A 25,630-nucleotide genomic window follows, 5' to 3' on the forward strand; every position below is an offset into this window, starting at 1 on the left:
TCCAAAGGCGGTGTCGGGCCCTCTCTCACCAATGCTCCAGCAAGTGCTGCAACCCAGCGGCAGGACCGGGGGCCTGGGAGGGGGAACTGGGCCACCCCTGTGGGCTCGAGGCCTCGGACAAGTTCCCGAACATCTCGGAGCCCCGTTGACTCTCCAGGAGAGCCTCACACTGGGCCCTGCAGGGGGTACACGAGGAGGCTCCATGCAGGGCTCACACCAGCCAGCCCCTCCCTGTCGGCCCGCCCTTCACTCCTTCCAGGTCTTTGGTGTCTAAACAGGGCCTGACATTAAAGCCATCACCAAGGACAGGGCATCAGCTCACGAGAGTGGACAGAGCCAGAGGCTACGATTTCCTTTGCCTGCCCGTCTGAGATCAGTCCTTAGCACAATGGACTTTCCCTCCTGCCGGCCGCACGCAGCATCGTGGTTACGTTGAAATGCAGCCGTGCTGGGACCAGCATCTTGTGGCTGGTGCCCACCTCCTGGGAACACAGCAGGGCTGGGCTGCAGGGCTGGGCTGCAGTTCTGACCGTCTGTGTCTGCTCTTTGCCCTGCTGTGCTTTTCCTGCAGCCCTGCTTTCTCCGTGTCAGTCTTCAGAGTCTCTGTGGGAGTCCTAGCTGTGGGCCCCGCTCAGCTGTGCATCACAGCGACCTTGGACCTCCTGGCGTCTTCCCATCCCCAAGGGGTGGGGCTCTGTTGCCATCTAGTGCCCTCTCCTCCAGGGCCCCTGCCTCGCTGCTCTCTGTCCTCAAACTTTGCACCCCCAGGTCACAGCTCTTACCCTGGAGACCGTGCAGGACCCTCCAGTGGCTGCTGTAGGTGCCCATGGCTTCCCAGGTCTCTGTGGGCAGGAATGTTCCACAGCCACGGAGCAGGAGACCTCGGAGTTTCCCCTCTGTTCGGGCCATCCCAGGGACGTGCGGCTAACAACTTGGATCTGGGTGGGGAGGAGATGCTCCCCCGATCTCCAGTGGGCCGGACGTCCTGGGAGGCCAGAGGCCACCTTGGGCTCAGGTACACAGCCACGGGGTTGGCCGAAGGTGCCAGGCAGGGGGAGGGCAGAGCAGGGACAACCTCCCAGACCAGCAGCACAGGGCCCTCGACCAGCAACATCTCGCTGGACTCCGCATCTGCAGCAGACTCCCGGGCAGGAGGCAAGCTGGTTATCGTCTTTCTGGGGGCCACACTGGTGGTCTTTAAGAATCATCTTCAAGAGTCCTCCCAATGCTCTGATCCAACCTCACCTCTGCTTGGCCGAGGTATTTAAAGGAGGTTGTCATTTCCTGTTTTCCAGTAGAAAGCTCTCAGACTTTTGGTTTAGTTTCTGGTCGCTCTGTCCCATCCAGCTGCCCAGTCTCTTAACAATCTCTCCTCACTTCGGCAATTGGTGACATGGTCTGCTGCCCAGAGTCTCGCTCAGTCTTTGTTCATCTCCTCCTCCTCCCCATATTTCTGTGCATCAGCACGGCTGGGGTCCCCCAAGTGGGGAGTCCTCATCCCCCAGGAGAGGCATCTCCCCAGCCAGCAGGGAGAGCCTGCCTCTCCCTCCCGTGCCCACCCACCCCCTCCACCAAGCCTGTAGATGGGGTGAGAGCCGGTGGCCTCGTGCTGCATTTGCTTTGCAGGGAGCAGCTCTCTTGTGAGCTGGTAAGAAAAGCCCCAGGATAGTTGGGGTCCCAGCCCCCTTAGCTGAAGAGTTGAGGAAGAGAGAGCGAGAACATGGGGTGTTTGCGCACACTGTCGGGGAACGGATCTGGGTCAATCGTTCGTTCTCCATGATGGAAACGTTGATGACTTTTCTTGCTGGAGACCAGCTGGTGCCTGAGTCATTGCCCACGGTGCTTGGCTTCTGGGGAGCCTCTGCCATGCTGCGGGAAGTCAGGGCTGGTGGGGGAAGCAGATGTGCCCTGCTCCCGAGGAGCCCACCGTCCTACTGGGCAGATGAGACCAACCCGGCCACCTGTGTGCTCAGGAGGACATGATGGCATCCCTGAGTCATGGAGGCCAGATTCCCTCATCTAAACACACGGGGACCCTCAGAGCTGGCCTTGGGGAGAGGGAAGGTTAAAAAGGGTTAGCGAAGGTGGGGGGCACAGCACTCCCTAAAGATGGACTGACCAAGCACTGGCCCCTACAGGCTCTGGGGTCACCGAGAGTGAGGAGAAGGAGAGGTGGGAGGTCAGGAAGCTTCTGTGAGCTGTGGTCTGGTGATCTGGCCGCGGGGCTTGGGGCGACTTGTCCAGCCACACAGAGTCTGACACCTGCACTGGGGCACTGTTGAGGATGGACTGGAGGAGAGTCATGGCAGGAACTTGGTTTGACGATAAAATAAAAAACATTCGCAGAAGGACTGGAGAGGTGGGAACAGAAGTGGGAAACGTGGCCAGTCAGGGCCGGGGAGAGGATGGCAGGCTCCGCCAGTGAGGAAGACGGCTCCGCCGCGGACCTGAGCTCCGAACTGGGGGAGGAGCACAGTTCTGACACTGACAGATCGATACAGGTGTTTCTGAAAGTGGCCAGAAGTCAAGAGATGCTGGCGTGCCGCCCCAGTGTCCCTTCCCAAAGGGCTCTGCTGATTGTGAATCACCCTACCTCCTCTTTTGAAGAACAGAGCCGCTCCAGGAGGGCAAATACGGAGCAGGATCTGCTGCAGAAGTGAATTCAGGGAAGAAGAAAAAGGCTTCAGAAGTTGCAGAAGTGCCAGCTTTTCCTTTGTGGAGAGAGAACAAAGGCATGAAAGACAAACTGATGAGATTCTCAGAGCCTTTGTGTGCAGCCCACTTGGGTGGGGGTCACAGGCAGGATGCTCAGGGAAGACTCCTGTCAGACGACAAAGGCTATGGAGAGGAATGGGCCTCCCAGGCCTGAGGCATGTCAGAGGCTGCACAGACACATCGATCAGAGTCAGGCGAGCAGCCTCAGGGGCCCCTGACCCGGCCCAGGCTGCTTGGGCTCCCTGGGGAAAACTCAGCCGTGGGAAACACTGGCTCTGAAGCCTTCCTCCTCTGTTTGGCAGGAGGTCTGGGCTGGGCGCCCGCCTCGCAGGAAGGGGACCCGTGTCCAGAGCCACAGGCAGCCTCTGAGCATGTGGGGACGTGGCCAGCTGCTGCCCCTCCTCCCATGGGTCCCAGTACTCCTCCCCAGCATCACACCCCCACCAGTGTCATTTTGGAAACTGTGCGGCCAAGGTGAAGTCTGATCACCTTGACTGTGAGTCACCACCCTAAAATGCTCTGTTCACCTAAGTTCTCTACCCTGGGGGCCTTGTCCCTCAGGGGACATTTGGCTGTAGCTGGAGATCTTGTCACAACTGGGGAAGGAGGAGATGCTGCTGGCATCTAGTGAGTAGAGGCCAGGGATGCTGTTAACCATCCTACAGTGCGGGGTCAGCCCTTCCCGATACAGAGTGGTCCAGCCCCAAACCGCAAGGGTGTCGAGGTTGAGAGTCCCCCGAATTCGGGTGCTCTTCTTTGTAACCCAGAGCCCTCTCATGCCTTTCCTGACAGGAGACCATGATGGACCACGCCCTGCGCACCATCTCCTACATCGCGGACATCGGGAACATCGTGGTGCTGATGGCTAGACGCCGCATGCCGCGGTCAGCCTCTCAGGACTGCATCGAGACCACCCCCGGGGCCCAGGAGGGGAAGAAGCAGTATAAGATGATCTGCCACGTGTTCGAGTCTGAGGATGTAAGTAAACGCGCGGACAGGTTGTTCCCCTCCCCCGCCCCAGTCTTGCGGGGCTCCGGGTTCCCAGGCGCCTTGGAAACCGTGTATCAGGGGGCGGTCCTGTGCGCCGACGCGTCCAATGGAAGCAGCGAGTTTTCTAACCCGCTTTGAGTATGCAGAGACCGTGAACTCAGCTTCACGAAATAAATTCTTCAGGAGCTGTTTATACATCGAACCATTGATAAATATACCAAGGGCGTTCTAAGGCAAGATCCTTTAACAAACCCTTTGTGTCTCCCCAAATGAAGCGGCCCTTTTAAGATGCACACCCTCAGGCCCCAGGGTTGCTTTTGCTGGTGGCCATTTCAGGTCATAACAAGTTGGAAAATAGAGTGGACCCTTGGACAGCACGGGTTTGAACTGAGCGGGTCCACTGACACGCAGACCTTTGTCAAGAGTAGATGCTACAGCACCGCACGATCTGAGTTGGTTAAATCTGTGGGTCCTGGACCGCGGATTCGGAGAAACCGTGCATCTGGAGGACCGACTGTCATTCATACACAGATTCGTTTGGACTGTGCAGAGGGCGAGTGAGTGCCCCTCACCCCCGTTTGGTACGAGGGTCAACTGTAATTCTGAAGTTTAAAATACCACAGATTTGCTGAGACCATTAAACCCTTTGACTCCCTTGAACGGGATGAAAGTATCTTTCTCAGCCTGGAAGAGGGAGGAAAGGAGGGGCAGGGGCAAGAGGTGAGCGGGGTCTCTGGGCTGCACTCCCCCCCGACCCCCTGCAGGTCTTAGGGACACCCTGGGAGGCAAGGGCTGAGCCGTTCTTGTGGTTGTTGCCAGAGTAGAGTTTTTTAAAATTCTCTCTCCACGGATGCTTGGAAAGGGCGTTCTCTTTCACTAAGGGGCTCGAGGGTGTGTCAGGGACCTGGCACAGTAGGGAAGGGTCCCAGTGTTTCCACGTTGGAGTGGGCTGGTGGGTGGGGGTGGTGATCTTTTTTGCTAAATTGAAGTCAACTACAAGGGCTTTGAAGCAATGACACCTTTATAGGGAAGGGAATTTAAATAGAGACCCACTAGTGCATGCACATGTTCCTTTCACCATTATGCAGATATCTGTGGACGTCAGCGTAGGCATTTTTGTGTGGCTAATGGCTTGAAGTCTCAGAGACCCAGCATGGGGGGAATGTCTGTATGTAAAGTGAAAGCCAGGGTTGATGAGCCACTAAAAAGTGCTGGGGGCAGGGCAACCTCCCCTTCCTGCCTTCACCTACCTGCAGGAGGCCAGCTCTGAGTGCTAGCCTCCAGTGCCAGCCCCTGGGTGAAGCCCCTGTGCACGCTCCCCATCTTTCTGGGTTCACAGCTGGCTGTGACCTGCAGAGCTGGGGAGTCCCAGCCCCCTAGAGAGCCCTCTGGAGCTGCCCCAGCTCAGGTGGGAGGGATGCAGGCACTCAAAGTGGACGGGGGGATGGGAGATCGCAGCCAGCAGCTGGTAAGATGCTGAGGTTCCCAGAAGCCCTGCTGTGGATGGCCTCACTACCCCCAGGATGAGGTGGTGGGGGCTATCCAGGCAGAGCTCAAGGAGGGTCTTAGGGGAGTGATGGGGTGAACAGAGCAATACTCTTACACCACCCTACCCAGCCCGGGGACCTCAGTCAGGGTGAGATCCACCCGGAGGCCTGGGGGCAGCCGGTGTGAGACCCCAGTGGGGCAGGGCAGGTCCAGGCCTTCACCTTCCACCATCCACCCAACATCATGGGACCAGCCTCCTCCTAGGAGCCCCGATCCCCAGCTTGGCTTGAGCCTAGGCCAGGCAGTCTCCAGGACTCGCCCTCACTGGGCTCCCATCGCCTGGGCTCCAACACATCTGGGCCGTTAGCGCCACCTGGTGGTCTAGGGGCTCTGCGCCTCCGGCTTGTCCTAGCTCTGAGCCCAGCTGCCAAACGGCCAGAACGCTGCTCCCAGTCACCGTCCTGGTCCTGGCGAGGGAACACTGGCTTCCTGTCCGCAGACTATTGGGGGCTCAGTTTGGGAGGCCTGTCCCACCTAGAGTCGGCTCCCTCTGGGCTCTGCTTCTGTTATCTGGCCCAGCCTGCTTTGAGGCAAAGACTTACTCATTTGCAGCCTGTGAATTGTGCAGCATGTAGAGAATGGGATTTAGGCCAAATCCCTCAATTCCACCTGTTTTTGGGTCAACAGGACCCGCGGTTTGCTGGGGGTGCCCATGCCGAGTCCCCTTTTTGGCAGTGGGGAGGGAGGTGGCAGCAGGGAGTAGACCAGACCTGGGGCTCCTGCAGCCTGTGGCTGGGGGTGGGGCCCGGCCGTGGGCAGAGGGGTCACTGAGGGCCCCACTGCTCCCACTGCCCAGCTGCCAGCGTGCGCGTGATGTGTCCCGGGTGCTGGGTCCCTGGCCCTCGCCTCCCACTGGCCTTTATCTGCATGCCAGCAGGTGGCATGCAAGCTCTCGCAGTGACTGCTCCGGGTCCAGGTCTCTGCGGCGTCAGAGACTCCACGAAGTCCATGGAAGTGGTCCCGTTGAATAGAAGGAAGTGATCTGCTCCATGATTTGCTCTGTGCTGTGTCCCCAAGGTCCCATGCTTCTTGTCGGCCTGAGCCCAGCCCAGCCACACCTCCCTGGGAGAGAGGCCAGCCACACCCCTGCCTCCCCAGTCAAACTGAGTCCTGTTGCTTTGGAGAAATAAATATCGGGTGGACAGAGAGCACCTCAAAGTGCGATGCTCCCCAAAGAACACACCTAAAGTCTGTGGAATAAGATGGGTGGGAAGAAAATACAACACAGTTACCTATGAAAGCAATGAAGCTGATCATTAGCGAAGAATTCAGTTTCCCCAGACTTTATTCGAAACCGTGCTCTGTCTTAGAATGCCTGGGACTTAAAGCAGCTCAGGTCAGGGCCGCCAGGGTCACCAGGCCCCCCAGGCAGCAGAAGGGCTCTCCGCACGGAGACCCACAGTGGGATGTGGGTGGGAGACAGCTCTCGCGAGACCAGGGCCACGGCCACCCAGGCAGGGAAGGGCCCTGTGCAGGCTGCCTCTGCATTGGCACCCAGCCCCACCGCGGCCCCTCCTCTCTGGGCCGGGCTGGTCTCCAGTGGGCGCCCCTCCCCGCAGGCCCAGCTGATAGCCCAGTCCATTGGCCAGGCCTTCAGTGTGGCCTACCAGGAGTTCTTGCGGGCCAATGGCATCAACCCCGAGGACCTGAGCCAGAAGGAGTACAGTGACATCATCAACACGCAGGAGATGTACAACGACGACCTCATCCACTTCTCCAACTCAGAGAACTGCAAGGAGGTGAGGGTGGGGCTCCCCACTCAGCTTGAGAGTGCGATGCGGGGGGAGCGGGGAGTGGGGAGGGGACAGGTGGGTGGGCCTCCACAGCCACACGCAGTCCTTCCTTCCCACAGCCTGAAGTGTGGCCCTGGGTCCATCCCACTCCTGCCTTTGCAGGGAGCACGTTTGTGTGAAATGAGGTGTCCTTGTAACAAAGAAGCTGATTACACTCAGTCCTAATGACCTTGAAAATGCGCCTCTTAATGCTGCTATTAGACGGATGTTCAATGCTCCTCCCCGCCCCGGCCCCGAAATGCTTCTGGAAAGCATCTTTGAAATGGGGACCTTGGGCAGTCTGCCCAGGGAAGTTTCAAAGCCCCCAGTACTGGAGGCCTTTGCGGTTCCAGTGGGACTGCTCAGGGGTCTTTAGAAAGTTCTCCTGAGACAGAGGAGCCAATCCCTGGGGGTGGCCTGCACCCTGAGTCCTTGAGGGGTAAGTGAGTTGGCTTGTTGCTGAATGAATGACAGACAGCTTCCAAACAGTGACCCTGGAGACAGAGATAAATTGAAGGACTTTCCTAAATGAGAGCAGAAGGCCCAGCAGGGTTGGAGTCTGGACTCAGAGAACATTCCTCTGGCCTCCATGGGTTTGGGGAGGGTGAGGGGAGCAGACAGGCACACTGGAGACCAGCTTAGAGCTGGGGGAGTCGATGCCACATGGGGAGGGGTGGGAGACTGTGCTCTCAGTGCCCAGGATGATGGACGGGTCCCAGGTAGGCTTGGGAGGCCAGGAGGAAGAGCAGCCTCAGTTCCAAAGGCAGGGTCAGGCTGGTCCTTCTGTGGGTGCTTGACTGAGGCCCTGGCCCCTGCCCCCCATTTGGGCACCTCTTACTTTCCTGATATCCTTGCAGCTGCAGCTGGAGAAGCACAAGGGGGAGATCCTGGGCGTGGTGGTGGTGGAGTCCGGCTGGGGCTCCATCCTGCCCACCGTGATCCTGGCCAACATGATGAATGGCGGCCCGGCTGCCCGCTCGGGGAAGCTGAGCATTGGGGACCAGATCATGTCCATCAATGGCACCAGCCTGGTGGGGCTGCCCCTTGCCACCTGCCAGGGCATCATCAAGGTGGGTGCCCGGGGCCCTGCCTGGCTTTATCCCTGCTGCGTGGTCATCCTGGCTGACCCAGGAGGAAGCCCGGTCCAGGGAGACCCACCCAGTGACTCTGAGCCAGACACTGTCAGCATCACTGATGTCAGAGACAGGCCTGGGCTGCCCCCTGGTGGGGGGACGGGGGGGGGGTAGGATGTTTGCTTTCACTTAGCCCAGTCCTGAGCCACATGGACCCCAGGCAAGCGCCGAGGACCCATAGATGTCGGGTGACCAACTTGTCCTGCCTTACCTGGAACTTTCACAGGTGACAGCCTCACCTCCTAGGCAAACGTGGAGGTTTGGGTCACCTTGCACGGATCTGAGCTGGGCGGCTGCTCTGACCGGCTTACCCTTGAGCGTACAGCTTTGGGAGGTGCTGAGCGGCCTGTCCCCAGAGAGGGTCACGCAGAGGGGACACAAACTGGTGGGACCGGGGCCCACTGCGGGTCTGAGAGAGTCCCGGGCGGAAGGATCAGGCAGCCGTGACCGGAGGCCTCAGCACTGCAGTGCCTTTGCTCTTTCCGGGGTATGCAGACACCTCTGCCTGCGGGGAGTTGTCCCGCGGCTCGTCCGCGCCCGCAGCCCCCGCAGTGGTCTTGCTGAAGGAGGATGCGCCCCCCTCCTCCCTGTCACCTGACAGATGGAGGGCGCTCCTGAGGCCAGAAGGCCCCAAGAGCTGGCTCCTGGACCTGGTGACCCAGGGGGTACCGTTTAGCAGACATACAGACATGAAAGAGGCCTCAATCGGAGGTGCCAGAGGCTTAGCCGGCCAGGCCCCTCCCTCTGAGGGAGGCAGCTCTCAGTCTTCACCTGGGCTCTGATGGGCTGTGCGCGCATGCGTGCCCGTGCACGTATGTGCGCATGCGCATCTGCGCGCGCGCCTGAGCATAGGAGCTTTGCGGCAGCCGTAGCGTCGTTCGGTTTAGGCCGCTCTTCTCGTCCCACCCGACCCCAGAACCGTGGCCTGCAGCATCCGCTGTCCTCTGGGGTCCAGGGTCGCCCTTGGCTCCAGGTGGCCTGTCTCGGTGCAGACACCAGAGCCCCTGTTGGCAGACTTCCGCTGAGCCGGCGGCTCCCGGTCCTCGCCCCGCCAGCAGCACACGAGACCATCACGGGAGGATGCTTGTTTTGAGGAAAGTGACCCCACAGTCCTTCCAAACAGGAAGTCCTCTTGCACGCAGCGTGGCGAGGGCCCTGAGTTCTGGCCCATCAGTTGTGCACAGTGGCGCTTGGGGCCTGGCTTCTAGCCCCCGGGGCAGCGTGGTTTTCCCCAGGTCTAAGGGCGCACCAGAGCGCGGTGAGCTGCGGCCACCTGGGATGCCCAGCACCCCTGCACCCGGTCAGGGAGATGCACGTACTCGTGCACAGAGGGGCCTGCCTGCCTGGGTTCGGTCCCCCTGCAACCCGAGCCTGCAAGGTCTTCTGATACCCACCTGTGACTCCTGTTCTGTGCTCTGCAGGGACTGAAGAACCAGACGCAGGTGAAGCTCAACATCGTCAGCTGTCCTCCCGTCACCACCGTCCTCATCAAGCGGCCGGACCTCAAGTACCAGCTGGGCTTCAGCGTGCAGAACGGAATTGTGAGTCCGCGCTTGGCCCTGGGCAGCCTCTGCCGAGCTCGCATGTGGCTTGGTGCAGGGAACAGGGATGGCAGCTGTCTGTCCGCCACCCTGGAACCACCTCTGTTGGATGGGGCAGGTCCCGGCCAGTGTCCCCCACTTCCTGGGCTGCAGGCAGGCGGGTTGGCAGGAGGGCTGGCCGCATGGGCCCCGCAGCTGGGTAACCCCGGAGCCCCTGGAAACGTCTGCCAACATCTGAGTTAGTCCTGCATGAGCATTTTTTCTGTTTTCAGTGTCATTACAGCCAAAGCACAATGCGTTAGTTTGCAGATAGGCCCAGGATGGCCCACTTAACGCTCCCTTCTAAACAAGTCCCCCTGTCCCTCCCATGGCATCATTCAGGGAGTCACGAAGTCCACTGCTGGGAGACCCCAGCCTCCCTCCTAGAAGTGGGGCCTGTGGCCCCGAGTTCTGTGGGCACGCCTCGTTGAGGAAGGCCTGCCATCCGTGTTTGTGTGTCTGTGTGCGTGTGCATGCGGCCCTCTCCCAGCCCCTCCTACTCCCCGTCTATCCCCTCTGCCAGCCTGCCCCCTATATTCCAGCCCAGGTCCCCTGCCAGGCCCCTGGGTCCATCCTCGGCAGCCCCCACTTTCTCCCTCCCTGCCTCTGTTCCCGCTTTCCCTTCTCCCCTGGAACTCCCACCATGAGGGAGGAAAGTGCCCCTAGGGATTTACCGGAGACACACCTGCTCCGTGTCCCAGCTTCTGTCGGGAGCAAGGGGGCCCTGCCTGACACTGGGCCTGGCCAGGAAGTGGGCCAGGTCACCCTGAAGCACCATCTTTAGGATCCTCAAAGAGCCAGGTATACTGGGCACAAGGTGCCCTTAAATCAGTCCCCTGGGGGCCATGCAGGGAGAGTAGAAGTTCCTCCTTAGCGCTGGGTGGGGTGTCTGGGCATCAGGTGAGCAGAGCCTTCACCAGACAGAACGGATGCCCCCTTTCTGGACAGTGGGTGCCACAGGCAGCCCGCTTCTCTTTCTCAGCCACACTGGCTGTGTCCTGTCTGGCCCGAGAGCCTGAGATCCAGAACTGTGACCCACTCTGTGCAGGAGTCCAGGTGGCCGGGCAGCAGTGGCCTTGGGCTGTGACGTCAGTCTGCTCCTTATCTCCTTCCAGACAGAGGGAGACCCGAGGGCTGGGGGGACCCCGAGGACTTCGGGCCCGCACCGAGACTTTCACACACTCACAAAGTAGGTCTGGAAAGACCTGCAGCGTAGCGTCTGTGACGAGGCCAAATTCACAAACCAAAGGACCCATGGGAGTCCTGTGGTGGTGCAGGGCCGGCCTGCGGTCAGTGGCCTTTCGGCTTGCCTCAGCCTGAAAAGGATACCAGGCCAGTGCAGTGAGAGAGCAGGGGGCAGGGTGGAGCCGTCCATCTCTGGGTGGGAGAGGCGGCCTTGCCCGGGGGTTGGATGGGAGCTGGCGGTGACACAGGTGGGAGCCCCAGGTGAGGGCAGGTGCGTTCAGCACAGGGTGCAGAGGAGAGTCCTCGGGCAGGATGGAAGGAAAAAGGAACGGTGAGTCGGGAAGGGCTGGTGTCCTGCCTGCAGCTACACCTCCTGCGGGCAGGCTGACCCCTGATTTTGTAGGATTCTGCTCAGAGTTATATGAGGACCCCTAAAAAGTCCTAAAAATCTCACAAGGTGAGAGTTGTACCGGTAGCATTTTTCAGATGGAGGAAACCGTGAGGACCAAGGCCTTACAGGTTCGAGGCTGCCGGATGACGTTGCGGGGATGGTCTGGGCACTCAGGGTACGGGGTCCCCCAGCCTGGGCTTCTCCTCCTGCTCGACCTCGGGCTTGGCCTCCCTCATCCTCAGACACGGCTGGTGCAGTGCAGCCTTAGGGCAGGTGGCTGGGACGTCAGGGGCTCCAGGGGGCTCAGGGACACGGGTCCAGGTGCCCAGGGATGAGTGCCAAGGCTGGGGTGCATGGGAAGCCACCAGTGGCTTCGAGGTTGTTCTCAGGAAGGCACAGCCCCAGGGACACGGCTGTTTGACCTGGGCCTGCCTCTGCCCTTGTGCTGGGGAGGCGACAGGGGGATTAGTAAACCCAGCCCTTCCTGCGCCCTCCTGCCACCCTGCCTCCGGGATGTCAGTGCTCCTCCTACTGCGGTGCCCTCACTCCCACACCTCCTGTGGCTCCTAGGTGCAGAGGGCCCTCCCGCTCTGCGGACCCCAGGCTGCTCTTCCCTCCCTGATCTTTGCACAGACTGCCCCTTCCCGATACCTGATCTTTAGTGAATTCACCAGCGGGGGATCTCACATGCTTAGGGGCTGCACCATTGTCTCCCCAAACTCTTTCCATTCATCAGCTCATGAAATCACCCCTCCCCATGTGGAGGGAATAGTGACTGTCACCTGAGAGAAGCAGAGTGTGGCTGGTGGAGAACCTTCCAGAATGGGCCTGACCTGTGTATACCCCCAGCGCTCCACACTGCCCTACCCAGGAACAGAGGCCCCGGGATGGCTGGGGCCAGATTCCTGGCCAGCGGCGTGGGGATCTGAGGGCCCAGACGGGTCTCCCCCAGCATTTTCGAACATTTTCCAAATCATAAACCTCCCCATTGCCGAATCAGCGGACGGCAGGTAGCCGTGCTCGTCCCGTGGGGCTTCTCCCCCCACTGGTTCACTCTCCTTTTGGTCTCTGGGGGCAGGAGGAGTTCTGGCATGGTGGAGGGAGCTCTGAGCTGACCTGGCACCCGTGTCCCCTAGATCTGCAGCCTCATGCGAGGGGGCATCGCAGAGCGGGGTGGCGTCCGTGTGGGCCACCGCATCATCGAGATCAATGGGCAGAGCGTGGTGGCCACAGCGCACGAGAAGATTGTTCAGGCGCTGTCCAACTCGGTCGGAGAGGTGAGCGGTCCCTTTCCTGAAGCCAGACCAGGCTCTTGGGGCCTCTGGGCCCGTATGTTTTCATGATGACATCTAGCCCCTGAGGGAGGGTGGAGGTGCTGGGGGAAAGCCATGGGTCCCCCCAGAGCAAACCCCCTTCCCAGGAGAGCCTGTCCCAGCAGCGCCCCCGCATGGCTTGCTGGCGGGTGTGCTCCCTCCTGGACCTCCTGGTGCGCATCAGCTGAGCAGGGGTGTGTCTCCCACCAGGGAGCTGGGTGGCAGGTGGGATCCCTGTCCTCGCTCTGGTTACTGTGCCGCCACCGATGGGAGGGCAAAGGTGGCAGACACATCTCCTCTGACTCTGCTTCTGGAGATGGACTGCACATGCTCAGTCTGGGGCCCTGCCCTGCCCAGTGGGGACACCCCCACCTGCCATCCCTACCCATGAAGCAGGCTGGCCCTGCTGCTCTGCCCTTATCCCCTCACTGGCTTTGCCCTTCCTCCTGTTTTTTTCTGCCACCAGGGCAATGCTGGCATGAGGCTGGATAGGGCCGGGGGTGGGAGCTCAGGAGCAAGCTGGGTACCTCGGGAGGAGGATTAAGATGCTGGGGGGTTGGTGACAGCACGGTGCTGTGAAGGAGGCCTCCGCGGGGGCGGGGGGATGGGTGTGCAGGGCCCATGAGGTGAGCAGGCAGAGTGAATGGGCAGGCTCTCCTGGGAGAAGCATGGGTGACAGCAACCCAGAAGGGGCAGATGGAGACAGAGCTGAAGGGGTGGGCAGCACAGGGAGCAGCTGTGAAGGCAGGTGCTGGCCCAGAAGTTTAGGTTTGACTCTGAGGGTGGGGGGAGCCCTGGGTGGCTGTGGCTTGGGCTCTGGGGCAAGGTGAGGAGAGGCTATGGGGGTGGGGTGGGCTCTGGCCTGACCCAGGTGGGTGGATGGGGTGCTGTCTTCTGAGGGCCTTCAGATCATGTCTGGTCAGATCCCCTTTCCTGGGACCACGTTGCCCTACTCGGTGTCTGTGAAACTCCCAGATCTGGGGGCGGAGGCCTGTTTCCCTACATGGGTGGGAGCAGGTGACTCTAGAGGGAGAGGGGCCAGGTAGACACCATTGACTTCCTTCTACAAATGGCTTCAAAGAAAGGGAAATCCAGTTTCCTAAGTAGAAGCTTTGAAATGGTTGACCTGCTGGAGCCAACAGTCTCACACCTACCAAGGAATCACTCAGGTGGGGGAGCCGGGCCGGGAGCGGGGGAAATGTTTCCGACTCTTCAGACCTGAGAGGAATCACTATTCAGAGAGGCTCGAATGTGGGCTGAGGGTGTGAACATCCCTTCAGCCTGGCTGTGCTGCTGGCGATTAGGTTCTCGTCTGGTTGCAGAAAGAATTCAGAGAGGAGACACAGAGGTTAAGACAGTGAAGTGAGGATTTATTAAGGGATAGGACGCTCTCAAGGGGAGAGCGGGCAGGCTCAGGTGAGCGGCTGCCCTGAGTTTCTTTGACAAGCTGGTTTTATAGGGTGTAAAAATGAATGGGCAGGATATTCATTGGGGAGGGAAGAGTTTGGGGTCATATTCCCTGATTTTCGTCCTAGCCCCACCTTCTGGAGGGGAAGAGGGATTTTTGTCCTTATTTAGTCTGGGTCAGAAGTGTCACAGCATCAGTGCATGCTGGGTACTTCTAATCTGCAAGGCTGATTTTATTGTAATGAGGGTATAATGAGCAAAAGGTTCCATTTGGAGACTGGAGATTCCTGCCTTTCCCCACCTTTCTTTGTCGACCTCCAGGACTCTTGTCACCCCAAGTTGTGTGTTCTCTTATCAGTCCCAAGGTTCCTACTTTTCTCTGTCTGCCAAGGGACCCATGTTTATGGGATGTAGGGTTTCCTGCCATTTGGCCTGTGTCCTCCTTTCTCTACTTGCATCTAGCCGTCTGCCTGCTCTAACAGCTGAACCTTACACTTGACCAGCTAGTCCTCGGGGGGAGAATGTCTGCACTTTCCATCAAGCATCCCTGAGCACATTTGAAACATGAGCCACTGATAACAAGACCTCATGTTTTGACGAGCCTTGGGGAGGGGGGGGTTCAGACTGAGGAATTAAAGAATGAATTTTCTGATGGATGAAGCCATCCCAGGCTGATGGAGGAGCTGAAATCTAAATTGATCAAACCAATCCTGGTGTTGAGCGCAGGTAGGGAGTCTGTGTGGTCAGACGAGGCTGGAGACCTGCTTGCCTGAGGAACGGCTGGCCTGGGGGATGGCCGTGCCCCCAGCAGTCTCCCCCTGGGCACTGGAGGTCTGCCGGGCCACCTCCTTGGGATTTGGGGTGTGTGCCCCACACGGTCGGCCTCCCTGGGGAGTGGTTTTGGTGCTTTGCTTGTGTGCCTGCCTTCTGGCACCAGGGAGTGAGGCCAGACCCAAAGGGGGGGGGGGCCTCGAGGCCCCATACCCCAGCACACCTACTTTGTGTGTGAGCCTCTGATTCCCAGTGTGGTTTCTAAGGAGGCCAGGGCACCCCTGCCTGTCCCCAGCTCAGTGGGCAAACTGTCATCACAGTGAAAAGTCTAGTTTTTCACACCCCTGGTGTCAGCTCCAGCTGAAGGGAAACCAGCACTGGACTGTGTGTAAAACCCCCTGCAGACCTGGTGGGGCGCCCAGGTGAGTCCCCAGGTCAGGCAGGTCACGCTGCCTTCGCTCTGAGCGCAGGGCCTTCACACGGGAAATGCTCGGAGGGTTTGCATCCAGCCATGTTGAGGGGAGGGAGGGGGGAGAGGCGGAGGCGGGAAGCCGGGCCAGCCCCTCTCTCTCGTTGACAGATCCACATGAAGACCATGCCAGCCGCCATGTTCAGGCTTCTCACAGGCCAGGAGACCCCGCTGTACATCTAGGCTGACCGCCTGCGCTCCGAGGAGCGGGAGCCGGCCCCAGGACCTGACCCAGACCCCAGAGCCCCCAAGGACCCGGGCTCCCCAGAAGGCCATGTCCTCACCACCCACTTTTTTTTCGGACCCAGAGGGGTACGTCTTTACCCAAGGAGGGTCACAGGAGCCCATCTTCGTGGAACAGTCGAGTATTTTGGCACGTCCTGAATTTTCTCGTTGTGGCGGGCAGGGTTTAACTGTACCTCTGCGTGCTATGGAGTCTTCCCTTCCTGGAGCCGTGGAGGGTGAACGTGGCTGCTTCTGGATGTGGCCACAAACGTGAAGGGAGCCGCTCGAAGGCAGCGAGCTCTGGGGGGCAGTGGCGATGCCCTCGCTGGGGCTCTGAGGTCCCGCAGGGACAGTGGCCCAGACGGGCTGCTTTGGTGCAAGCATGGGCAGTCAGCTCTCAGGATATAATGACAGTGAGGAACGTGTGACTGGATGTCACGAGCAAAGAGCCGTTCCTGAGTGAAATAAAGGGTGATGGCCACACCCTCAAACCTCCACTTTTATTTAGACAACATCACTCGTTTGATTTTTACTGATGACAGCCCGTTCTTCAGACGTGAGGGCTCTTGGATGCCTGTGACCACCTGCTCTCCTGTGCTCGCCTGTCCCTTGATTGCTGGGGACATCCCTGGGCGGCAGCCTCCTCCGGGGATGAGGAGAGCAGCCTGGCGCCGGCCCTCCAGTCACAGTCCCCATCTACAGACACGCAGCCACATGTGTGCTCCCCGCTCGGAAGCAAGACCCACACCAGGAAGGTCGGTGCCTGCTGTGCTGGGCGCCCCCGCAGGCAGCACTGGCACTTGTAGACCCAGCGTGCCGTAGTCTGGTTCTGCCCACCGGAGGAGCTCAGTGTGAACCGACGTCACTCTGTCCGGAAGTCTCTTTTTTTGGCCCAGGCCTTGAAGAATACACTGTGACTTAAGAAGCCTTACTTTGCAGTAACTCAAGCTTTAGGATTACTGTATTCGAGGAGTGACCTGTGTGTTGCATGCAGCTGACCTTAGGAAGACTCGCTGATCTCACTAATAAACCTGGAGTCATGATGAAAAGCTGCTCGTGTGGCTGGTTTGTTAACGGAGAGGCGGACGCCCAGCCTTCCTTGAACGCCCCACTTCACAGCCTGGCTCTGGGAGGGGGCCTGACGCCCCCCTCCCAGGTCTGTGGGCTCCCGCCCCTGGCCCGCCCTACCCACCCCATCCCCGGAGGGGACAGGCTTCCAACCACTTGAATAAGGGAGTCTCCTGGTTTAAATGTGAATCACCTCTGGGAGACGGTGTGCGTGTGTGAGTCTGGACGCTGGCTCTGTGTTCCAGCACCGCTCCTTACCTGTGGGTACTGAATAGTCTGTCTCGCAAAGTAACAGGACTCGGCAGCGTTGCCATCACTGATTTGACTCTGGCCACTGTCTTGGTCCCGGCGTCCCCTGCTGTGGGAGATGGGGTGAAGGTGGGCTTTGGTCGGAAGCCCTCAGGGTGGGGGCTTGCCAGCGTGTTAGCTGGGGTCCCTTCTCTGGCCAACCCACAGGCCCCATGCTGGGAGCTACTAGCAGGGTGGCTCACAGCCCGGGGTAATGAGAAGGAACGTCCCAGGAGTAAGAGCTGGGGGAAGGGCCTCGGGTCAGGGGCGCCCAGGGGACAGCCGTGCAGCGCCCGGAACGATCAGGGGAATGGGCTCTGGAGGGGCATCCACGGCCAGCAAGTGACATGGGGGCAGCTGTCAGTCAAATGAGACACACTAAAAATCATCAACAGTAAAGCCGGATTTCCTCCCAGAAGGCTGGGACCAGGGTCAGTGGGACCTACCTGCGTCTGGGCGCCTGCCTGCTCTCCCTCACGCCCCCAGAGCCTGACCGTCTCCAGAAGGACATCAGGAAGCACATTGGGTCCACGGGGGGCCCAGGCTCGCTGGCCGCCCAGCCTGAGCCCACCCTTGGGACCCGGCCACCAGCGGTGCACACAGCTCTCAGCTTCCGTCGGTTCCAATGAAACCTCGGAGACACAGGGGCCAGAAATAGTTTTTATTAAAACACTGATCATTATGAAAACACCTTGAGGTACATTAAATAAATACGACCTTCCAGTTGTACAAACAGGCTTGAAAACAATTTCCTATAAATTCTGCCTCAGGGCAGCATCTGTGAATCAATAACAGCTGAGGGGAAAAAACATTCATTTGAAGTAAGCTTCCTTTCGTGTGGTTTGTTACAGGCGTAGAATTGGTATCCTTGTGGCCAGCTGCAGGAGACTTGAAGTCCTTGTGCAGGATAAGCTCCCCACATTTGCCCCAGAGTTGGGGTCCAGAGCGCCTGCACCTTAGCATCCTGGTGCCCCCAGGCAGGGGTCAAATGGCAGTGTCCTGTCTGGAGAGCTCTGGCCCCAGGCTGAGCTGGCCCTCTTCGTGTCCTGGGAGGCGTCAGGGAAAGCACACCGTCTGGGGCTCCTAGTCCCCAGCTACCACTTGGCAGAGCAGGGATGGAGGTACCGGCCCCTTCCCAGGGCCGCCAACTGGCACCTTTCCTGGAAGCTGGGAGCCTGAGCCCTGCTGGAGCCGACGTGGGCCACAGGGGCCCTGAGAGGGTGGGCAGAAGGTTCTAGCCCAGTGGCAGAGAATTGGATACAGCTCCCTCACCGCCAGCAGTTTCTAGGAGAGCAAACACAAAACTGAGTGGGAGGCTGTATGTGGGGCCGGCGCCCACACGTGTCCGGGATGAGGGCTTCGGGCCAGAGCAGCACCTGCACCGAGTGGACGCGTGGGCCCGGGCGGGTCCCCGGAGACAGAGGACACTGTCCTCCTGCAGGAAGGGAAGCACAGGACACAGAGCACCAGGCCGGGCTCCTGGAGGTCACTCGCCCCGCTGCAGTGACAGCTCTGATGCTCAGGAGGTGGGGGACGTAGCATGGGCCTCACTTGTGCCGCATTCACGTCTTGAGACCTGCAGGCTCGGCCCAGGGGCCCCGCTGGGTGAGGCCAACACACAGGTGAGTCCCCTGCGGCCTGCTGAGCTCTGGCTTCCTCCCCAGAGACACCTGATGCAGAGACCAGGGTGCCGGGCCATTAATGCCTTGCCGGGAGGCTCAGGAGGCCACCTGAAAAACCATCAATTCACTTTACCTGCAAAGAGAGTCGCTCTGCAGAGAGAGGGCGCTCAGAAGCCCTCAGCTGAGAAAAATTAGAGAACAGTTTCTGTCTTATAGTCTGGATAAAGTGCTCATAGATTCATCTCTGGGACATCTCTAGTGGACGCGTTCTGGCTGTCATCACAAGGCTGGTTTGTGTCTGTCCCGCTCTCTCACCTCTGGGAGGCAATGACCACTGATGGCATCAGTGCAGCGAAGCGCTGGCAGCTGACGGTCCCCGCAGGCTTCCTACCCCAGCTCCCAGGGGCTCCCCTGGCATCTGGGCTGGAAACACCCCTACCACCCCTTTTCTGCTCCAGGGTCACACAGACACACCCCCGGCACACTGGCTATAGTGTGGTGTAGCCCCTGGACTGCTGGATGCCCAGCAGTGGGGGTCACCCGCCCGGCGCCCCCCCCCCCCGCACCCCCCCGAGTCGGGCTGATGGGTTTTCAGTTGAGAACCGTGGGCTCTGGGCTGCCGGGCCCAATGCAGGAGCCACAGGCCACAGCTCAGGGTCGCAGCTCAGGTATCCTTACAGTTGCAGAAAGTTCTCCAGGACAGCACTGCTCCAGGGCCATTGTGAGGAAGCAGCTGCTGCCGAGGTGGCCAGAACAGGGGGCTGGGGACCGGGAAGGTCAAAGCGCCCAAGCTGCCGCTGCTGGAGAGGCCAGGCCGGCCGAGGGGCCTCCTGCAACCCCGGCTTGGTGGGCTTCATGGAGAGAAGTGCTTTATGACTGGCATCCTCCCCGGCACGTGTGCCCGCGGCCCACAGCTGGGGAAGGGACGCTCCAGGTCATCAGAGACCTGCTCTCTTGGGAGGCGTCCAGACCACCACCCAGCAAGGCTGAGCTGGGAGGGCGGATGGGGGGAGGGCCCCGGGCTCGCACGATGGCTGACGTCAGGGGCAAACCACCCCTGACAGGGCTCTGTGCTGACCAGGTCAAGTGACAGACAACAGAGAGACGGGGAGGAAGCAGGGACGGTGCCCTTGGGGGAGGCAAGGAGCAGAAGACAAGGTGACAGGGGTCCCTCAGAGCCCCCAGCCACCCCTGTCCGCCTCCCACGGTGGCGGGGCCGGACAGAGTCCCCCACTGTCCTTCTGTTCACATGGGGCCCTGTCGCCCTGCGGGCAGAAGGCTGGGCCCAGGCTGTCATCTGTGCTAGAATTTCTTTATAAAGTCAGCCTCTGAGAAAGGGGTGACCTTGGAGCAACAGGAAGCAACCGAGTCTCATTCCTTGATGTCCTTGAGTCACTTAAACACTCAACTACCTCGGGGTGGGGGGTCCTGCTCTTTGACGGCCACGGTGTAGAAGATGCTTCAGTTTCCTTAATTACTTGAGTGTCACCTGTCACTGGGAGTTTGAGGTGCCACGTGCCAACAAAACCAAAGAAGTTACAAGGGGCTCAAGAAAGTCATTTGCTGTGTCCCTGGGACAGGCAGGAAGAATCACCTCCAGGACACCACTGATGGGATCCTGCCACGGAGGGAACAGCTGTCCCTCCCACCTGAACCACCCCAGATACTCCCAGACAGCAGCTCCTCCCCACAGGCCCGTGCCCCGGCAGGGACCCCAACACCAGGCCTGTCCTCTCCACGTTCAGACCTGCAGTGCCCTCACAGCTGTTCCAGGACGCGGGCGCTGAGGACAGCCTCCTCCATGTGGCGCTCCTCACGGGGGATGGCCGATCGGGTGGAGCCCACCACGTGCCGCACCTCACTGGGCAGGGCACAGCTGGCATGTTCCAAGAACTTAGCCACCAAAACCCTAGTGTCCGCGTAGGCCTTGCTGTCCACTAAAGGGTGCGGCTGCTCTTTGGAGACCGTCTGTAAGGCCTCTGGCTTTAACCGCTGGCCCGCTTTCCAGGCATCTGGCTCCCCGGGGGGTGAGAGCTGGTGCCCACTGACACAGGCAGCCGTGAAAGAATGAGACAGGGAAGCTATAAACCAAGGGAGAAGACATGGTCTGAAGACAACCGAGACAAAGCAGAGGGCAGCCATCCAGCACTTTCTCTGACGGGCAAACACAAGGATGCTGGGAGTAGCCCTCAGCCGGGGTCTCTGTGTCCCCAGAGGGGCTGCAGCCTCCCGGGGCCGCAGGGCTGGAAGGTGAGATTGGAAGCAGGCTGGTGAGGGCAGGGCGGGGACAGGGCGGGGGTCTCCATCCGTTCGCCTCTCTGTTGAAACCCCAAGCTCGCAGGGGGGTGCCCCTTCCTAGCCTTCCCCAGATCAGTGCATTTCACCCTTATGGGCCTGGTGGCATCTAGAGATGCGTCTGCCTTTAGACCAGAGCCAGGGGTGGCAAAGGGACGAGAGCTGCTCCCCCCCATTGAGGGCGGACAGCAGCCACCTCTCACGAGGCAGCAGAGCTCCGAGGTCCAGGGCCTGTGCCCCAGAATGAACCCTCCAGGAAAGCTGACTCCGGGCAGTCCGCTGGACCCGACCCGCCCAGGTCCAGATATGACCCAGCTTGTATGAGCCGCATTTCAAGTCACACCGAGGAAACACATTCCGTCTGGGTAGTCTGGGGGTTTAGGGTGGCAGCGAGCAAGATTGGCCATTAAGCATGAGAAACTGCAAACTCAACAGGGGAGCCCCCTCCCCTGAACATAGAATCTCAGAAATACAGTGAAACAAGCAGCCACATGGGCGCTAAATGACTTGTACCATGAACACATCCCGCAGAGAAGGAAGGAAGGCCAGAGTGTCCACGTGCCCGGGGCGGGTGGGGGGGTGCTGTGAGGGGCTGGATGGAGACCCAGGCAGCTGAGAACCACTAGTCACCCCCTCTACCCTTGCACCGTGGTTATCAAAGGGTTTCAGAAAAGGAGCATCTCACCAGTCCCCAGGGCAGCCCGGGACAGGCCCGCCTCCAGGTCCTGGCAGTGGGAGGGGGTGTGCGCCGAGGCATCGCCTTGAGCAGAAAGAGAAATCAGTTAACACAGGGACGGGAGGAGGAACCCCTGATAGCCCCAGAGTAACCCTCCTGCGGCTCAGAAGTAGATGGAGATGCGAGACCAGCAAGTGGAAAACTCCTGAACGTGAGCAAGCCCGAGCCCAGCTGGCACCCAGCAGGGGCCTCAGCGCTGCCCCGGCACAGGGCGGCACCACCGACAAACCTCGGGCCCCGCATCCGAATCCCCATCTGCATCCGGGGAATGAACATGCATCCGGGGGTCCGGGACCCCAGGAGGCACGTGCTTCGGACATGTGAAACAGAAACTGTCTCTCGCAATTCTCTTCAAATCCATCCCTAAAAGCTCACGGCTTGCAGCGCATGAATCTCACTGAGGGGGACAGGCCAGAGAAAGTCATCGGGGCCCGCTGGCAGAGCGTCAGCCCTGCCAGGGCTGACCTGTGGTACCCCGGCAGCGGCATCTTCAGGAGAAGATGCTGGTGAGGCGTATCTGGGTAAGCTGGCAGGTGGGTGCGGGACAGGGACAGAGGGACACCGGCCAAGGAGCCACAGATGCAGAGCCCTGCATCTCCACCAGCTGCCTCGGCAGGTTCCTGGCTCCCTGCAGGGATACAATTCTCCCAGGGCACAGACAGGGTCTAGTCTGTTTGGGCTCCAACTGGACAAGACTGCGGACCTGTCCAGGCGCCACGGGGCCGCTTCAGGGCTCTTTCACTCCCGCTTTATGAAGAAGTCCCCACAGCAGTGGCACCACTGTCAAAGGCCCACCGACCTTTACCAGCACAAACCAACCCATCCTCTCCCTCAAAAAACAGCAACCAGGAGGAGGTGGGGCCTCCAATTCCAAGATGCACAAGACCCTTTGGGGGGATGGTATGAGGTGCAAATTCCTGGACACAGGACTCTGGGGCCGAGTGTCCCCACCCAGGGAGGACATTGCCCACTCTTAACAGTTACGTGGGGCAATTCTGAGGCAGCTCCAGGCCACACCCAGAGTGCAGCCAAGGCTGCCCCCGTAGTGCTGTTGGACACACCCGTGTCCGCCTGGGGCAGTATTGGCCAGAGAACACCCACCCACCACTGTCACTGCGATGCAGCCACGCCTTACGTGGCCCTGGGTCCCAGCAGAACACTAAGCAGACACAGGCACCTCCCACACATCTGTACCCAGGCTAGTCCTGCAGGGGGAGCCACTAAGGCTGACTGACAGATGCAGACTGTGGTCCCCAGACCTGCCCTAGGGCCAGCATCAGGGCTGGCTGACCCCATAGCTCTCATCACCCCAAACCTTTCACAGCCCCTACCCAAGCCCACCCCTGAAGGGCTTTGGACATTAAGATCATATTCCCCGTGGGGCCCCAGGGCCTGGACTCCACTGTCGAGGGGACACTGAGGCCTTCAGTGTCCAGGGCAGGACCGGGCGCTCGGGGGACGCAGTGGGTGGGGCCCGCTGTACCTGCTGTCCTGGACATGCATGAGGTGGGGTCACTGACAGAGCGGGCCACACGCCTGGGACCCAGCCGCTCCCGCATGCCCTGAGTGGGTCCCTCAGGGGATGTGTGGTCAGGGCGCGGGGCAGGCAGTGGGCTGCCAGGGGGGCCATCAGGAGATGGGCAGCTGAGGCCCGGGGCAGCAGCACCCTCGGAGGCCAGGAGGCTCGTGCTGTCGGCCGGCGCTGCAAGGCAAGGGACACAGTGTTAGCACTGGTGCTGGGCGACCATTCGGTCACCACCCCCACAAAGGACAGCACCCGCCCGTGTGCCCATTGGAGTGGAGGCCACCTGAGTCCTCCTGAGGGGCATGAGCAGCCCACCCTCGAAAATCCAAAGCTAGACATAGACAAACCCTGTAATCTTGAAGGTGTGAGAACCCTGAACAGACTGACAGCATGGTGTGTAGAAAGGATGGAGGGACCAGATGAGCCCCCAAGAATCATTTCAGGTTGGGTACAGGTCTCCACAAGAGAGTCAAAGTCGCATCTTTGAGAAACCAGCCGCATCTCCCATCCAGGGCATCCCCGGTGGGGTGATGCACAGGAAGGTGGGGGTCACAGGATGCCTGATAAGCCGGCCCAGGCGGAGAGAGGTGGGGGCTCCGAGGGGCTCCAGGGCACCCCAGCAACCCAAGACCTTGCCCACCCCACGCAGGGGGTGCAGTCAGGACCCAGAGTGCAGCCTCTCCCTGGGTCAGGCAGTGGGGTGTAGCCCAGCCCCGGAGATGCCAGCCTGGTCCTCAGAGTACCTGCATCACCTGGGAGTGTGCGGAGCTGCACGTCCTCAGCCCCACCCCTATTACACTCCAGGGGTGGGCCCGGCCATCAGGGTCTGAACAAGCACCCCAGGGGATTTTGATGCCCTGGGTGTGAGAACCGCTGCTCTGGACCCGGGATGCTGGTCAGGCCCAGCTCTACCCCTGACTTCTCCACGGGCGGCACGTGGGATGTGGCTGGACGAGAATTTCTCTAAACAAGGTCCCTAGTGACCTGCCTGCACAACGGACTTGAGACGCGCTGCTCCCATCACCAGACTGGCTCCAGGCTCCCCTCCCCGAGGCCCCTCACAACCCCCACCCCCGCCGAAGTAGATCCTCGAAGTGGCCCGCCTGAGGGACACCTGGTAAGAACCATGGCAGCCTCGACTCCTGCAGGGCCAGGGGCTCTGGGGTCTGTTCCTCCCATCCCTTCCTGTGGGTCCTGTGAGAGGCCTCTCATCTGGTCACACGTCCCGTGCCCAGGGCTTTACAGCTGACCTCCCACCTCGTCCTCAGGGTCCACCTGGTCACCCCCAGTTCACGGCTGAGGACACGTGGCTGAGAGGGTGGGGAAGAGGGTAACAGGCCACTGAGTGGGACCTGGTTGGAAGCAGCCCCCTCCTGGAGCACCCTCGCTTAGCCACCACCCCACTGGCTACTGCTGCCCTCCCAGGAGATGCTTTGGGACAATTAGTACCATTAGTCCATCTGGAAAAACAGAAAGATGGACCAGACCTCATGTAGCACATGCAAAAAAAAAAATCTTCAAGACGATGAATCCTTTTCGTCTCTAAGAAACCATAAGAAGAGAAAAAATAAGGGAGGAGAGTATAGCTCAAGTGGTAGAGCTCATGGTACGCTAAGCATGCCAGTGCTTAGCACGCGTGAGGTCATGGGTTCAATCCCCAGTACCTCCTCTAAAAATAGATAAACCTCATTACCCTCCACCCCCCCGAAAGAAGAGGAGAAAAAAATATCTGATACTAAATCTACAACCCTGGGGTGGAGAAAGACTTTGTAAACATGACAGAAACCATAAAGGAAAAGCTTGGTAAGTTTGACCACAAAAAACATTGTAAACGTGTGTGCGGCTAAGGCCTCCTTCACGGGGTTTGAGAACCAAGTGCAAATTGGGGAAGGAAACCTGCCGTCAATAGGAAAAGGGTCACTCTGACACATCTCTCACCTTTCTTTAACGAATATTTTTCTTATAAATCTAAAAAAAAAAACCACCCACTGTAAAAGGAGGCAGACCTTCAAGTGAGCAATAAACATTTAAAAAGGTGCTGAATCAGTCCTGCATGTCATCTGCACCAAGAGTGACAATGTCCGGGGCGTCACAGACACTCTTGGTGGGTATGCGGACTCGTAACAAAACCTTCCCAGATCACGGTGTGGCCAGGACAGCCACACCTAAAATACACACTCCCCTGGACTCAACAATTTCCACTCATCAGAATTTATTCCACGGAAATAATCGGGCAGGGACTCAACACTGTATAAACGGAGAAAAGGAAACACCCTTTCCTGCGTCATTAGAAAACTGCAAACCTGGGAACTGTCACTATTCACACTATCAGAATCTTATCAAAGTTACCCAGCAGCTCATTACAAGCCTTTTGAATAATACTCATTCCTGCTGATTCTTCTCAGTCCCAGTTTTCTCTCTCTTACAGCTTTATTGAGGGATAACTGATACACAAATAGCCCGTACAGATTTAATGCACATAATTCGATGAGGTTGGACACAGGCACACACTCTGGATCGCAAGTCTCTTAATGTCAGTGAAAGCCCAATGACTGAGCTCCTCGAGGAAATGAAGTCACGGCGAGACAACTGTGACT

At 59.4% G+C, this 25,630-nt stretch overlaps 2 protein-coding genes across 5 annotated transcripts in view; one reads left to right on the forward strand and one right to left on the reverse strand.

Moving 5' to 3' along the window:
- APBA2 (amyloid beta precursor protein binding family A member 2) overlaps nucleotides 1-16,548 on the forward strand; it is a 176,597-nt gene extending 160,049 nt beyond the window's left edge. For all 3 annotated transcript variants that reach the window (XM_031440458.2, XM_031440457.2, XM_031440460.2), the window contains 6 exons: nucleotides 3,508-3,693; nucleotides 6,813-6,992; nucleotides 7,883-8,095; nucleotides 9,580-9,699; nucleotides 12,451-12,591; nucleotides 15,386-16,548. In XM_031440458.2, coding sequence (XP_031296318.2) covers nucleotides 3,508-3,693; nucleotides 6,813-6,992; nucleotides 7,883-8,095; nucleotides 9,580-9,699; nucleotides 12,451-12,591; nucleotides 15,386-15,457 — 912 coding nt within the window. In that variant the 3' untranslated portion in view covers nucleotides 15,458-16,548. The remainder of the gene's footprint in view (nucleotides 1-3,507; nucleotides 3,694-6,812; nucleotides 6,993-7,882; nucleotides 8,096-9,579; nucleotides 9,700-12,450; nucleotides 12,592-15,385) is intronic.
- A 650-nt stretch (nucleotides 16,549-17,198) lies between these two features.
- Nucleotides 17,199-25,630, reverse strand: part of ENTREP2 (endosomal transmembrane epsin interactor 2) — a 274,354-nt gene continuing 265,922 nt past the window's right edge. The window contains exons 9-12 of one of the 2 annotated variants that reach the window (XR_010378236.1): nucleotides 22,992-23,210; nucleotides 21,458-21,532; nucleotides 18,232-20,558; nucleotides 17,199-18,139 (exon numbers count right to left, since the gene is read on the reverse strand). Coding sequence is in view for 1 of the 2 variants with exons in the window: in XM_031440881.2 (XP_031296741.2) it covers nucleotides 20,236-20,558; nucleotides 21,458-21,532; nucleotides 22,992-23,210 (617 nt within the window). In the remaining variant the exon portion in view is untranslated. Of the gene's footprint in view, nucleotides 20,559-21,457; nucleotides 21,533-22,991; nucleotides 23,211-25,630 lie in introns of both variants that reach the window. The other variant, XM_031440881.2, reaches the window with a different exon arrangement.

The sequence above is a fragment of the Camelus dromedarius genome, chromosome 29, assembly GCF_036321535.1.
Source record: "Camelus dromedarius isolate mCamDro1 chromosome 29, mCamDro1.pat, whole genome shotgun sequence".
In the NCBI taxonomy this organism is placed as follows: domain Eukaryota; kingdom Metazoa; phylum Chordata; class Mammalia; order Artiodactyla; family Camelidae; genus Camelus; species Camelus dromedarius.